The sequence below is a fragment of the Physeter macrocephalus genome, chromosome 4, assembly GCF_002837175.3.
Source record: "Physeter macrocephalus isolate SW-GA chromosome 4, ASM283717v5, whole genome shotgun sequence".
Lineage (NCBI taxonomy): Eukaryota > Metazoa > Chordata > Mammalia > Artiodactyla > Physeteridae > Physeter > Physeter macrocephalus.
The window spans coordinates 48,845,426-48,859,935 of NC_041217.1; the positions used below are offsets into that span (position 1 = coordinate 48,845,426).

Below are 14,510 nucleotides of genomic sequence, written 5' to 3' on the forward strand. Positions count from 1 at the left end.
GCCGCTCCGCGGCATGTGGGATCCTCCCAGACCGGGGCGCGGACCCGGTTCCCCTGCATCGGCAGGCGGACGCGCAACCACTGCGCCACCAGGGAAGCCCCCATCTCACCTTTTAAAATAAGAAAAAATCTCATATCATTACATAGGAACTTTCAAAAATAATCCTTCTCAAAAAAATAGGGGGAAAATGTATGTATTTCAAAATGTAATATTTGAAATGAAAATGTAATAACACTAGTATCATAAAGTGGAACAGAGATGCACTCTTGGAGCCTAGAATATAATTGAATAAAAGGGTCTAATTTTTATCACTATCACCATCCTAATGGTTCAGAAGTAATGACTAGTAAGTACCACAGATTAATTTTCCCCTTGCTTAAAAATTTCAATTTTCCTTTGGGGAATGGATTTTTCTATTAAAAAATAATCAAAGAGGGAAGAGATATGGGAACATATGTATATGTAAAACTGATTCACTTTGTTATAAAGCAGAAACTAACACACCATTGTAAAGCAATTATACTCCAATAAAGATGTTAAAAAAATAATCAGAACCATCTTTTTAAAAATCAAATATATTTGACACATAAACATTGTATGAGTTTAAGGTGTACAATATGTTACTTTGATAATTTATATATTGTAATATGATTAACGTTGTAATGCTATTTATCACATTACATAATTGTAATATAATTTTGTTGTCTATATTTATTACATTGTGCATTAGATCTCTATGGCCTATTTACTATCCATTGCAAGTCTGTACCCTTAAACAACATCAGTTTTATCCCCCCAAACCCATCCCCTGGTAAGCACCATTTTACTGTCTGACTTGTTTGTTTTGAGTTTGACATTTTAGATTTCATATATAAGTGATATCATACCATATTTGTCTTTCTCTGTCTGACTTATCTCATTTAGCATAATGTGTTCAAGGTCCATGCATGTTGTTACAAATGGCAGGCTATCCTCCTATCTCATAGCTGAATAATATTTCATCAGTATATAAATCGTATCTTTTTTACCCACTCCTCTGTTGATGGGCATTTAAGGTTGTTTCCGTATCTTCGATATTGTGAATAATACTGCAGTAAACATGGGAGTGCGTATATCTCTTTAAAATACTATTTTCATTTCCTTTGGGTATGTACCCAGTAGTGGAATTGCTGGATTGTATGGTAGATCTATTTTTAATTTTTTGAGGAACATCCATATTATTTTCCATCGTGTTGGATCAATTTATATTCCCATCAATAGTGTATGAGGGTTCCCTTTTCACCACATCCTTACCAGCACCTGTTGTCCGTTGTCTTTTAGATGATAACCATTCTGACGGGTGTGAGGTGATAATATCTTATTGCGGTTTTGATTTGCATTTCCCTGATGACTAGTGATGTTGAGCATCTTTTCGTGTGTCTGTTGTCCATTTTGATGTCCTCTTTGCTTCATGATTTATCTCTTGGAGTTCTACTAGATTTTAGCTTGCTTTAGTTAATTGTAAGAGAGTAATGGAAATTGAGTGAAGTGGACTTTACCTGCAGTATGCACTAGTGTTTTCAATTATATAGTACATGTATATGTTGTTGTATCAGTGGTATGCCAAAGATGACTGTACCATAACATCTTTGCTTTTTATAAGTAGATTTATGGAAACAGTAGCCCACACTTGCAAATATTCTTTAAAACTAAGGCAAAAATAAATGCCTAATGACATATTTTTACTGAAACTGAAGTGTTATCTGCATTATATGGGAAAGGTGGACTAATAGTACATCAGTTGTGACAGCAGATTAGCTTAACAGGAAATCAACAAGCCAAGCCGTGCAGATAGTTATATATGTATTTTAAAGCCACTGAAGAAAATGAGTTTTTGAAGGCTTTACTAAAGTTCAGTTTAAGCTCTTCTTTTAAATGAGGAGGGCCAATGTCACAGGCATGTCCTTGGCTCTGTGAACACATTGAGATATCCATTAATATCCAACCCTATCCCAGAAAGCTTTTAGTTGCTTCTTACTGTTTATTAATGATTTTTTTCATAGAAATAGAAGTGTTGCTTTTGTTTCTGTAGTATATTATTACTCATACACTGAAATAAAACTAGAAAAAGATTTGCCTGGATTTTTCCACAAAGGTTTTGCTTATTTTTCTTTGAAGTATGGTCCTATTCATATGACAGCCTGAGTATTGAGAAGGGTGACTGATGTGTGATTTTGCCTGCTCTTTATAATGCTTTCTCCTGACCAATGGTCATTTCAGGTAAGCAAATGCAGTCTACTAAATCATCTTAGCTGGAAAAGCAAGACAAAGCTCTAATGCCTAGCCAGAAGTTGTAAAAACGTTGTGTGGCCATCAAAATTGTCAGTTGTCTGGCATGTGCCTTTTCTAAACACTCTGAGTACTTTGCTAACCATATGACTAACAGATCCTCTGATCTTCATAATGCCTTTTTATCAGAAGAGAAGTATATGCCTTGTAGTCCCATCATATACAAATAAAATGGAATAAAAATTAGAATTTCAGTGGCATTTCTGAATAAGTGGGTGACTTTGGTGTTTGTCATTCTAGTTATAAACAATGGTTTCCTTTTCTAATACGAACTCTGAAAAGAATGCAGTAGGAAGGCCACAGCATCAGAATGTCAGTCTGGTTTATGGGGAGACATTAAAAGAAACTGTGTTTATGGTTAGAAGAAGCTGTGTCTCTGACCATCTGCTGTTCAGAAGAGGGAGCACACGTACAGACTGGTGTACACCTCAGTTTGACTGCTATCAATATGTGTATCTGCTTGGAGGAGGAGACGATATGTATTACCAGTATTTTTTGTTTGTTTGCTCATTTGTTAATTTGTTTGATAAGAAAGTGGATGTGCAAGTAACTTTTAATTATATGCAGCTAGCTTTTTTGTGTGTGCCCTTTGATTTTCAGAAAATCATGCATCTATAGTTTTAGGGTTTCTTAATGGCTGTTACATTGACTTCTATACCTGTACCAAAGTCAGAATTCCATAATTACTTTTGTAAGGGGTAGGGAGAAAATATACTATCCATATTCTTCAAAGTTCACAAAAAATACTGTTTGATTCATAACTAGAAAAAAATATCCTAGCCTTTTAGAAACAAAACCAATATTCGTTGACACTGAACTTGGAAACTCACATCGAGACAGCCTTCAGTAGTCCATTTATACCTGTTTTCAAGCTATTTGTTTATTTAGCAGATATTTATTAAGCATTTATTATGTGGCAGACATTATATAAGTTCCAAGAAGGACAAGAACAGAATGCTGTGTTAAGTTATAATAGGACCATAGTTTGACAAGGTGGTGACCAAACTTTAAATTTGATTGATGCTCTTATTTATGTTTGAATTATAATATGGAATTCCAGAACCAGAAGAGACTTTTAAAATTACCTACTCCAACCCTTCATTCAGTGTGTGAATCTTTCTTATTATTCATTTGATCATTGCTGATACTCGACTATTTTTGACTTACAAAAATGGCATTTTCACATAGTTCAACCTAGTAGAACCATTTAGTAAGTACAGTGCTGGATCATGACTGCATAAGATGGATTAGTCAAGACAACCCTATCCAACTCTCTGTATAGGGGAGAAATGTGAAACCAGATACTGACAACATAGTGACTATTTGCAAAAATAAAATGGCTCAAGTGCCCTCATCTAACCAAAATGAATATGCTGGGTGCTGAATTGAGCTTTCTAGTTATGTGATCCAATATATCATTTCAAAATGCCTTCAGACTCTATGAGGCTCTTCTAACCCATGAGGGATTTTCTGCATGGACATGGATTTCAGTTACTTTGTAACTTGAGCTCATGGCTGGAGTGTGAGCCATTTACTCATGCTTCTCCAGCTTCTTAGAGAACTCCTTCTTAGTGTCGTAGTTTAAGATTTTATCAGTCTCTTCAGTGTCTACCTCAAAAGCTGCATTTCTGTGATCAAGGCAGCACAACACATGGCTGTGGGTTCAGAGACATTAAAAATTATTCCAAGAAGCAACATCTAGGGATCAGGATTTCACCTATTATAAGTAGGTCCTAATTGGGTAAATGATGAAATGACTATTTTCCCTTCGTATATAATTCAATTGGCTTCAATTAGTTAACTTGAAATCGCACAAACCTGAGACTAATTCCTTTATATTCTTGTTTCACCGCATGTACATACACAGTGCTAGGCTGTGGCATCAGAAAATGGATATGCTATGGTCCCTGTCCTCAAGTTATTCTAAAGCACTCCTCAGTGTAAGTACTTACACAGGTTTGGTAATTGAAATATATTCTTTCATCCATCCATCCATCTCTCCATCCAGGCATCACTGATTAAGTACCTATTAAGCCAGGCACTGTTCTAGGCTCTAGCAATAAGCTTAAAACAAGACAAAGCCCCTCCCTCATCTACCTCATGTTCTGGTGGGGAAAAGAGACATTAAACATCAGTACATAGTATAATGTTAGAGAATGATGAAGGCTATAAAGAAAAAAAATAGTGGAGAATAAAAAAAATGCAGAGGAGAATGTAATCAACTCTGGGTAGGAAATAAGGTAAGCCACACTAAGAATATAATTTTAAATCTGGGTTTTGAAGGGTAAATAAGAGTATGACAGGCAGACCAGGCAAGGTCTAGATAGAGAAGCAGCAACATCAAGGCTAGAAGGCATAAAATGGGATTATAAATAGGAATGCATACTTGTGAAAAAGATTTAATATAAAAACTAATAAAATATGGTGTATAATACCCTTTGAACAGTGTTGACTAATGGAATAACATCATATTTGGGTATATGAAAAATTGTTTCCTCAACAGTGCTTCTCAGATTTACTCAAGTACCAGAACTCTAGGTAGTAAAAGTGCTTTTTGCAGAACACAGTAAATTATTGTTATAATTCACCTTCAAATATCTGAAAATGTCATTATCGATCTGAATTTGGAACTATTCCAGGCACCTTTAAGGTTAATTAACAGTAACAGATTCTAACATTTTAAAATATATTTTAAAAGAAAAAACTCACACTTGAGAAAATCGTATACATGAACTTTCTCTGTCATGTCACGGAAGATTGCTATTATTCTTTTTTATCATCAGAACACGACACGAGTTCAGTAGCATAGTTTGAGAGCTACTGCACTACAGTTATTCATCAGATGGGCTGCCAACCCGTGTGGGAAGAGTTAGGGAGTCACTGCCTCTTGTAGTAGGCAGCCCCTTCGGAAAGCGCCTTGCAATGGCTCTGAACTTCCTTTTATTGAGCTGAAATCTCTTTCCCTGATAATTTAGACTCACTGCTTAGACTCTAACTTAGACTCTGACTCTTGGATAGAATGATGGAAATCATGACTTATTTTTTATAAGTATTCTGAGGAATAATAAGTAAAAATAATTTTGGTATACTTTGCACTATTTTAAGGTTAATTGTAAATGAGACAAATAATGATAAAGCTTAAAGCTCACCTGGGTGAGAAAAGGGTAGGGGTTGTTGGTGTTTTGTTTCATATAGGGCAGGGTGGGAATATGTGGTCTGTAGGTCTTCATGGTCAGATCCTTAGTTTGTTCTTTTCTGTATAACTTTTTGTTTATGTCTTTTCCCTCTGTGACTCTTATTTGAGTAGCAATAGGATTTATAGGAATAGTTCTTCTGAAGTAGAAATAGGAAACTCAAAGTAAAGGCAGAGGAAAATGCAATGTTAGAGTATTATGATCCTTGAAAGAAAATAAAAGCAGATAACGAAAACCAAATTATGATGAAATTAAAGGAGACTTTAAATGTGAATCATTGAGACTTGGAGAGAAAAAGGGGAGGGGAAAAAGGGGTGCCAAAGATACATTCACACTCATCACACATATGTATGTATGTGTACATATACAAATATATCTGTGTGTAAATTTATATCTAGATAGTATAAGAGAGAGATATATAATACATATATATAAACACATAAATAGAGATAGAGTATATTTGTTTACATTAGCTGTTTGTTAAATGGTAGATAAAAGATTGAAACCGGGCTCTTCTCATGTCTGTCCCGTTCTACTGTCTGAAGTGGCAGGTGGAATCTGCTCAGTGATTCAAACAGTGAATTTTTTAATTGCTCAATCCTGACATGCTAACCTCAGCAAACGAGCAGCTGCAGAATGTGTTAGGTCATCATACCAATAATGAAGATTACATCATTGACCTGCCTTCCTTTTTTGGAATGTAGAATAAAACAAACCCTAGAAATACGTCAGATTTGAAAACAAACCAAAATAATGACTGAGAATAGTGATATTATCTATAGTTTCATCACAACTAGTTGACTAATCAGTTAGGAGCCATTGTGTTTATAAAATTAATTTTTAATTATTCTTTATTTTTAAAATGAAGTTCTAGCTTAAGACCTGAATGAAAGGTTTCAGAGAAATAAAAATTTTCTTTTCTGAATTTAAAATATTTCTATTGCGATAAGGTAACACACTGAGTGACTTTAAGATAATAATATTTGTGTTAACAGACTTCTATATATACATCAGCTGTAAGATATTTCCCTGGGTTTTGTACTTTGAAAAGTTTATGTTTTAATTCAGCACAGTAACACTCAAAATAAGAATCTCTGAAATTTGTTTTATTTTTCTATCCCTAAAATAGGACAGATTTTGAAGTAGATTGCTTTAAAAAAAAATGAATCACTTCTTAAAACACACAGATGTACACATCCACCCTTGGGACAGAAGAAATGAATTACCTCGCTTGGTAAATCGCATTGCTTCTCCTGAACTAGATTGCCTCCTGCATCCAGTGCTGTGAAAGAGAGGCGCCCTGAGCAGGAAGGATAGCCATTGTTCAGTGCTCTCTAGCAAAAGAACTGGGCGGGGAGGGGTGTGGGGGGGGATGGAGTTTGACTGGCGTTGGCTCTGGCTTTTCTACATTCCAATCTGTCTGAGGCACAGAGCGAGAGCAAAAAAAAAAAAAAAAACGTGGAGAGAGAGAGAGCACAAGTGAGCAAGCACGGTGAGTACCATACGGTATAGAAAGTGTTTTGACTGGCATGCCGGAAAGATCATGTTAGCAACACCCAGAAACTTCACAGAATGCAGACCCCAGGTAAGAGTTCCTAGAGTCTGTCTGAGACAGAAATTAAAAGTTCGTATATATTTAAAGGGAATGTGTGCTTTTTCAAAATTACACAAATGGAATGACTGTTTACTTTTGTGCTTATTTGCTTTAAAAAATAGGTTGTTTTTCATTACTGTGAGTTCACAGGAATACCGTGTGGAGGCTGTCAACATCCAGTACAAAATCCAGCTCAAGAATAGCCTTCTGAGAAACTCAGATAAATTAAAGGTGTAATGATCATAGCAAAATACTAACACTGCAAAATTTACTTGTTCTTTTAATAATTTGAAGTGGATTTCTTATTCTGTATCTTCCCCAGATTCTTTATGAAATATTAAGATACCTGGGAATGGATACAGCCCATTTCTCTCTGAGGGAGACAAAATATATTGACCATTAATAATATTGTAACAACCTTGCTTGAATCTCAGTAGCGTGTAGTAAATCTCTTTAATTCGGAAAGCTCAACAGGTTGGATCCATAGACAACAGTAAGAGTTGAAATGAGAACTTTGCTTGTTTTTTTTTTTTTTGTGGGTTTTTTTGCCCAAGCAGGCTTTTAATATCCTCTGCCAATAGATGACAAGTTAGAACTTTAATTAGCTCATTGAAAGTTAAATCTGAAAGAGACTTGAGAGACATCTACTGCAGTCCACTCTCTCCATTTTCAATGAGAAAATTGAGGTCTAAGGGAGTTGGTGCTTGCTCAAGATCACAGCATTACAACAGAATTGAAAAGAAAATCCAGGTCTCGTTATCTGCAGTTTACTGGTTTTTTCATGGTACTAGCTATCAATACATTTAGGCTTTATACTTTATCCATACTGTATCTGCTGGCTCAGGTACCATGAATTATTGCCTAAAGACCAAATGCATCAAAAACCTAGATTGAAATCTTATGGGGAGGAAATACTGGGGGATGGATGTCATCAATATTGATATCATATTCTTGTTTGAAACCAAAAATATATAACAAAATATCAGAATAAAAAATAACTTTCAGTTAAGGAAAATAACTGTAGTTTGTTGCTTTTCTATAAACAATTACATAGCTGTGGCATGTTCTGAATATCTGTATATGAAATTAAAATTCAAATTGATTTTAATTTCTTTTAAAGACTTTGGGACTTAGCAACTGTATAATTTAAGTAAGTAAGTAAGTAAGTAAAGCTGTTTTGGGGTAACTTGTATCTGTTTACTGGAAGCAAAACATCATCCCATATTCACTGCCTTCTCTGTTTATATTTTTTTAATGTAAGATAACATTTTAAAATTCTCCAACTGTTTGAACCAGTTGCTTCCTTATCCAAGGTCCAGCTCTGTTTCCTCCATTTATAAGGGTCCTCTGTTACTTCACCTCATGAATTATGTGTTAGAGGGTAACTTAAGTGGAGGATCTTGAGAGTCACAACAGACAGTGAACATCTGTCTTCATACGTTTTCATTTAGTCCCTAAAAAGGTTGCTGCCCTTTCCATTTTTCTGGAGACCATTGTGGGGTTGAAAGAGGCCACACTATTCTAGTGAGCTAAATAGTAAAGATAGCCACTGTCAAAAGGATCTGTCATGGCTCTTTACAATTCCTGGGAACAAGTTAGCTTGATTTGGCTATAAGCACAGTGAAGGGATGCAGTGTTTTTGTGTTAAAGCTTGATCTGCTATTCCAGTTTTTGACTAGGTCTGTGTAGATGCAGTTGTGATTTATAAGTTTGTGAGGGATGAACAGTAAGTTGTAAGGAACAGTTTCACTACTGCTCTCGGCTATCAGAAATCAAACTACAAAGTACATTCTCTACGCAGAAGGAAACAAGAGACTGTCTTACTGCTGAATCCATTATTAAAACACACTGTTTATAAAAGGACTGATGGCTGTGAGAATGAGGACATAATGCTCTATCCAACTTAACAGTGTTCATGTTGTGTTACACAGGGCTTAGATTTTTTCTCTCATCTTTTATCCTGCTGGAGTATGTGAAAGGACTGCCATGATATATGTGTGTATATTATGTTATGTGTATATATGGTGGGTGGATGGATGGATGGATGGATAAAGATGGACTTTTGGCCTTAGTGTATTTCCCCATGTTAGAAACAATCAAGTCATTAATCTATTGCTGGTATTTTACTGACCTAACTTGAAAGAAACTACTTTATTAACCAATCTGATAATTATAAAATTACTACCATGCATTGGAAAGAGAAAAATATTAGAAGCAAACACATACTCCTTGTTCTGTCCTGAACACAGATGTCAGATTATGCAGGTTTATACTTTCTCTGTTAGAGAAAAGCAGTGTGCTAATAAGGTGCCCATTTTATGACCAAAGACAGATTGTAAATGGGAAGGGAGTGGGTAGGGTGAAATGAATGACATGAGGAAAGAAACTCTCTTATGTATGTGAAACAATTTTCTTTTGACCATCGTTTTTTTGAAGGCAAACCCATTTTCACTACTCATGATTTTTTTTCCTTGATACTAGTTTCTCTAAATTTTTTTTCATGAAATATATATCCATATAGTTTATATATTAAATTTGCAAAGAAGGAAAGAGCTCTGCATCATAGCCATTGACATTTTTCTGATAAAAGTTTGGCTATAGTTGATCAAAACTTTTGTCTCATTAAGAGGAGTTACTTCTTTCCCGCTGCAATTTCTCTCTACTTCTTGGGTATAATTCAGTGTTTTGTAATGCTCTGAGTTGTCAAGTTAATTCTTTACTCATAAAGGTTACCTTATTATCCACTCAAAACTCTGGGAGTCCTATTATGTTGACCACATGGTTGTGTTTCCCCTTCTGCTCCAGTCTTGACCTTTTTCAGCAGCCTGTAAAGAGGAAAAGTGTTAAGCTGGTTTTGTTCTTTCTGTTCTTTCACGCCCTCTAGTGGTTGTTTGTGGTTGTTCTTGTTTTCAGTTCCCTATCAGTGAAGCAGGTGACTGGTGAAATCAGGTTCAGCAGATTCTTACACTTGAGGTGCATGAACTTTCTAAAATATCTAATTCTTTAGTGCAGAAAGAGAAAAAATTGATTATGTCCTGTTGTTTCCTAGTGAACAGTGAGTCAAGAAAATGAGTTATGACTCAGCAATATGAATCCTCTTATAGCTGTCTTTTCTTTCTCTTTATTTTTGTCTTCCTTTGTATGTATGTGTGTGTGTGTGTGTGTGTGTGTGTGTGTGTATATGTGTGTGTGTGTGCGCGCGCGCGCTGATGGGGATTCAGTCTATCAGAGTTTCACATGTAATTATGGGTATGATATCTGCTTGTGTCGGGAAGCCTTAAGCGTTGCCACTGAGAATATTTTCTTTGTGCATACTTGACAAGTAGGAGAGACTTACTGAATCATCATTAAAATTCAGATGAAGGTCTTTATCTTCTCTGGTACCTTCCTCGCCCCTACTCAGACTGTACCATTCTGCTGAATGAGGAGCTCTCTGAACTTATGCATATGGAGAGGGAGCCAGTGAGGAGTTCTTATCAATAATTAGACTCTATAAAACTCCACATTTCTGTCATTCTCAGGTTTACGGTATTTTATAAATAAGTGAATTGCTGAAACAGCAACTTGTAAAGTTAGTTCAGGTTAATACAGTTCTGTTCTTTGAAGAATAAAAATGACCTGGTTCTGCTTGCCCTTCTTTGTCAGACTTTCAAAAGTAAGTAAGCAAGCAAGTTTAGCTGCCAGGATCAAGCCGGTGTCATTCAGGATCAGGTGTCACCTAGGATAGCCAGCCTGTTGGCCAATTTGCTTACTCTGATTATTGCATTTAATTCCACAGACTATAGAATACCTTTGGAAAAACTTAGCAGCACTGTTGTATAGTTAACTATTCATAGATATTACCTTTAGTTAACATGAAAACTAGAAAAACTGTATATTCTTTCACTTTTTAACACTCTGGTTTGTAACTTTCTTGCTAAATTACATTTCAAATGGGTTGTGTGTAGTTGATTTGATTTCTGGTCTCTTGATTCAGATAGGAGAATATAAGATGTTTGGGTCCCTACTTCAATAATCCCTTTTTCTAGGAACACCTAGACTATAAAGCATCAGTTAAATAAATGAAATAATTTATTTCATTTGTTTACAAAAGGAATGATGTGTCAAAGGGAGTGCAAGAAGAGCCACAAAAAAATCTAGCCCGTGTGAATACATTGAAAGAATTGGGTTTGCTCAGTCAAAGGACAGGACAAGATGTGATGTGTCTGTGAACAGGGAAGGATAATCATCTTTTATGTACCAAGAGCTCAGTATGAAGAGCTCATTTCTAAGATTTTGTTCAGTATGGTTATATTTCTTATTAGCATTTTCTCAAAGTATGGGAAACAAATCACTCAAAGAAAGGGTAATAGATTATTTACCTTCTGCATATGGTAAAGGAACTGTATCACAGTAAGTATTTGGTCTGATTTTTGTGAGTCTCCATTATACAGCTGAAATATAAGGATATTTTTAATTAATTAAGATCTTTATTTTATCTTCCATACAATTAGCTTACGTACATCTTGAAATTTTTCTTGAAGCATTTTTGCCTCCACTTAATACTCAGTGAAACATCATGGTAGTTTCCTGAAACAATAAATGCCACTCTGTTTTATGAGTACCAATTTTTACTTGTAAATATTTGCACAGTGACAATTGCTAAAATTATGAAATATATTTTTAGTAACTTTGGTTTTATTCATTTCCTTTCCTTACAAATACAGCACTCAGTAAATATTTGATTGATGATCAACTTTTCCAGGTAAATTTTCCGAAGAAGTAGCTTTTTTTCTTTTTTTTTTTTTTCTTTTCCAATTGGAGCCAGTGTTGACCATCTTTATTAACAAAACCAAAAACATGGTGTAAGGAAGAAATCCAAGGAGTTATTGCTGTCATTACAAAGAATGAAAACCAGTCTCCCTTGGAAACATTTTTATTTACAAAACCAAAGTGTACTATTCAAAGGGAATTTATTGCAATATAAAAGGCAGAAGTCTTTTTAGAAAGTTTAGAAGTTACTTGTTTGTTTTATTTGTAAATGGAAGGGTATTTAAAACCAGAAGGCTTTTTTTTTTTTTTTTTTTTTTTTTGCGGTACGCAGGCCTCTGACTGTTGTGGCCTCTCCCGTTGCGGAGCACAGACTTCGGACGCGCAGGCCCAGCGGCCGTGGCTCATGGGCCCAGCCGCCGCGCGGCACGTGGGATCCTCCCGGACCGGGGCACGAACCCGCGTCCCCTGCCTCGGCAGGCGGACCCTCAACCACTGCACCACCAGGGAAGCCCCTGGTCCTTTTTAATAAAGAAAATCCAACCAATTATTTACCAGTTTTTCTCAGAAACATATCTTCTGAGAAACTGCAAAATGTGAACAAACTGCAAAATGTATTTGACAATCAAATTTTAATTAACTAGAAATAGTGAGCTTCAAGGACATGACTATTTTATTGCTATAAAATACTGTGATTTATGACAGCTTCCTAGTAGGTTTCTTCCAGTGTCAGAAATTATAAGCCCATTTCTGTTTTGCTTAGTTCTGGAATTAAATATTTAAAGGTAGACTTTTTGTTTCTCTTTTCCGCTGTCAAACCTGTGTTACAGGAGAATAGACACTGGTATTTTTAAGGCTTTCCAGGTTTAGTCCAGATGTTGCTTATGTTACATTTTTCTCTGACAATCTGAAAGAGATATTTTAAAATTTTAATATCCAATCATAATATATAACGAACTCCTACACACCTATGTGAAAAAGGCAAGACTTCAATGCCCATTTTACAAAAGAGCCTATCCAAGTGGGTCTTCAGTATATGAAAAGGTACTCAGTTTCATTATTCATCAGGGAAATGCAAATTTAAACCAGAATGGAATTGCATAACCATCAGAATGTCTGAAATGAGAAAAACAGAAAATACCCAGTGTTGACAAGGATCTAGAACAAAGGAATTCTCACACACTACTGATGAAAGTATAGATTTGTACAACTACTTTGAAGAACTATTTGACAGTATCTACTAAAGCTGAACAATGCTCTGTGACCCAGCAATTCCACTCCTATATGTGTACCTAACAGAAATGCATACATAGGTTCACCAAAACACCTGTACAAAAAATGTTTGTAATAGCTAAAAATTAGAAACCACCCAAATGCTCATTAGCAGTAGAATGAATAAATTGTGGTTTGCTTACACAATGGAATTCTATACAGCATCGAAAAGAACTGCTGCTTCCTGCAACAGAATGGATAAATCTCACAAATGTATATTGAGCATGAAAAGTTCGTCTCAAAAGAATATATACATTGTTTGATTCCACTTTTATATAGTTCAAATTCATCTGAGGTGATAGAAGTCAGGATAGTGGTTATCCTTATGGGGTAATGACTGGAAAGGATGTATAAAGGAGGCTTCTGGTTGCTGGTAATGCTGTTTTGTTTTGTTCTGTCCTGTTTTGTTTAATCTAGGTGCTATTTACTGGGATGAGTTCCATTTGAAAAACTTTATTGACCTGTGCACTCATTATTTATAGACTTTTCTGAATGCCTGTTATTCTTTAGTAAAGAGTCTGAGAAAAGATATTTTTATAATCTTTCCATTTTGCTAAAACAAAACCACAAAATAGAAACAAAGACAGTAAGCAAACTTCCAGGATGATGGTATGATATTCTTTGAAAGTCCATTTTGTTTACATAGAGGGTGAGGAATGACCCCATGTTTATTCTTAAATTGTAAGTTGCCTAGGGAATTCCCTGGCGGCCCAGCAGTAAGGACTCAGCACTTTCACTGCTGAGGGCACGGGTTCAATTCCTGGTCGGGGAACTAAGATGCAGCAAGCCGTGCGGTGCAGCCAAAAATAAAATAAATTTGCCTAGTCTATGTTTGCAGTCAGGGACTTTACATTTGGAGTCATTTAAAGGGTTAGATGGGGAAAGCCTCAGATAGACTGGGCTTATAAGTGCATCTTCAAAACAAAATTGCAGGATGTGAATAATAGAACTACCAGGCTTTCCATAAACTTTCAAAGTACCATTTGTAAGCATTCAAAGACATATAAAACACTAATTTTCATATGACTTAAATATTTTATAGTAGTAACAATTTATATATATATTTCTGTAGTGTATATAAAGATATAAATTTACTCACACCAAACACATTAATTTTTACATAGTTATTAATTAGTTCTAGATACAAATTTAATAAGTTTTCTGTACCTTTGGCTTTAATATCATTTTGCTTTAAAAACATTTCTATGCTTTTAAAGGATACGTGATTACTTGTTTTATTGGAAGAAAAATAAAACTTTTTTTAAAAGCATTTTTATTGGAGTATAATTGCTTTACATTGGTGTGTTAGTTTCTGCTTTATAGCAAAGTGAATCAGTTATACATATACATATATCCCCATATCTCTTCCCTCT

General features: G+C 35.3%; 1 protein-coding gene across 6 annotated transcripts in view; it reads left to right on the forward strand.

The window, feature by feature from the left end:
* The window catches only part of RASAL2 (RAS protein activator like 2), a 382,125-nt gene that overhangs the window by 228,853 nt on the left and 138,762 nt on the right, over window positions 1-14,510 (forward strand). Inside the window, exon 1 of one of the 6 annotated variants that reach the window (XM_055084175.1) lies at window positions 6,899-7,014. The exons of 4 other annotated variants lie outside the window; for them this stretch is intronic. Coding sequence is in view for 1 of the 2 variants with exons in the window: in XM_028488597.2 (XP_028344398.1) it covers window positions 7,095-7,107 (13 nt within the window). In the remaining variant the exon portion in view is untranslated. One more of the 6 variants, XM_028488597.2, reaches the window with a different exon arrangement.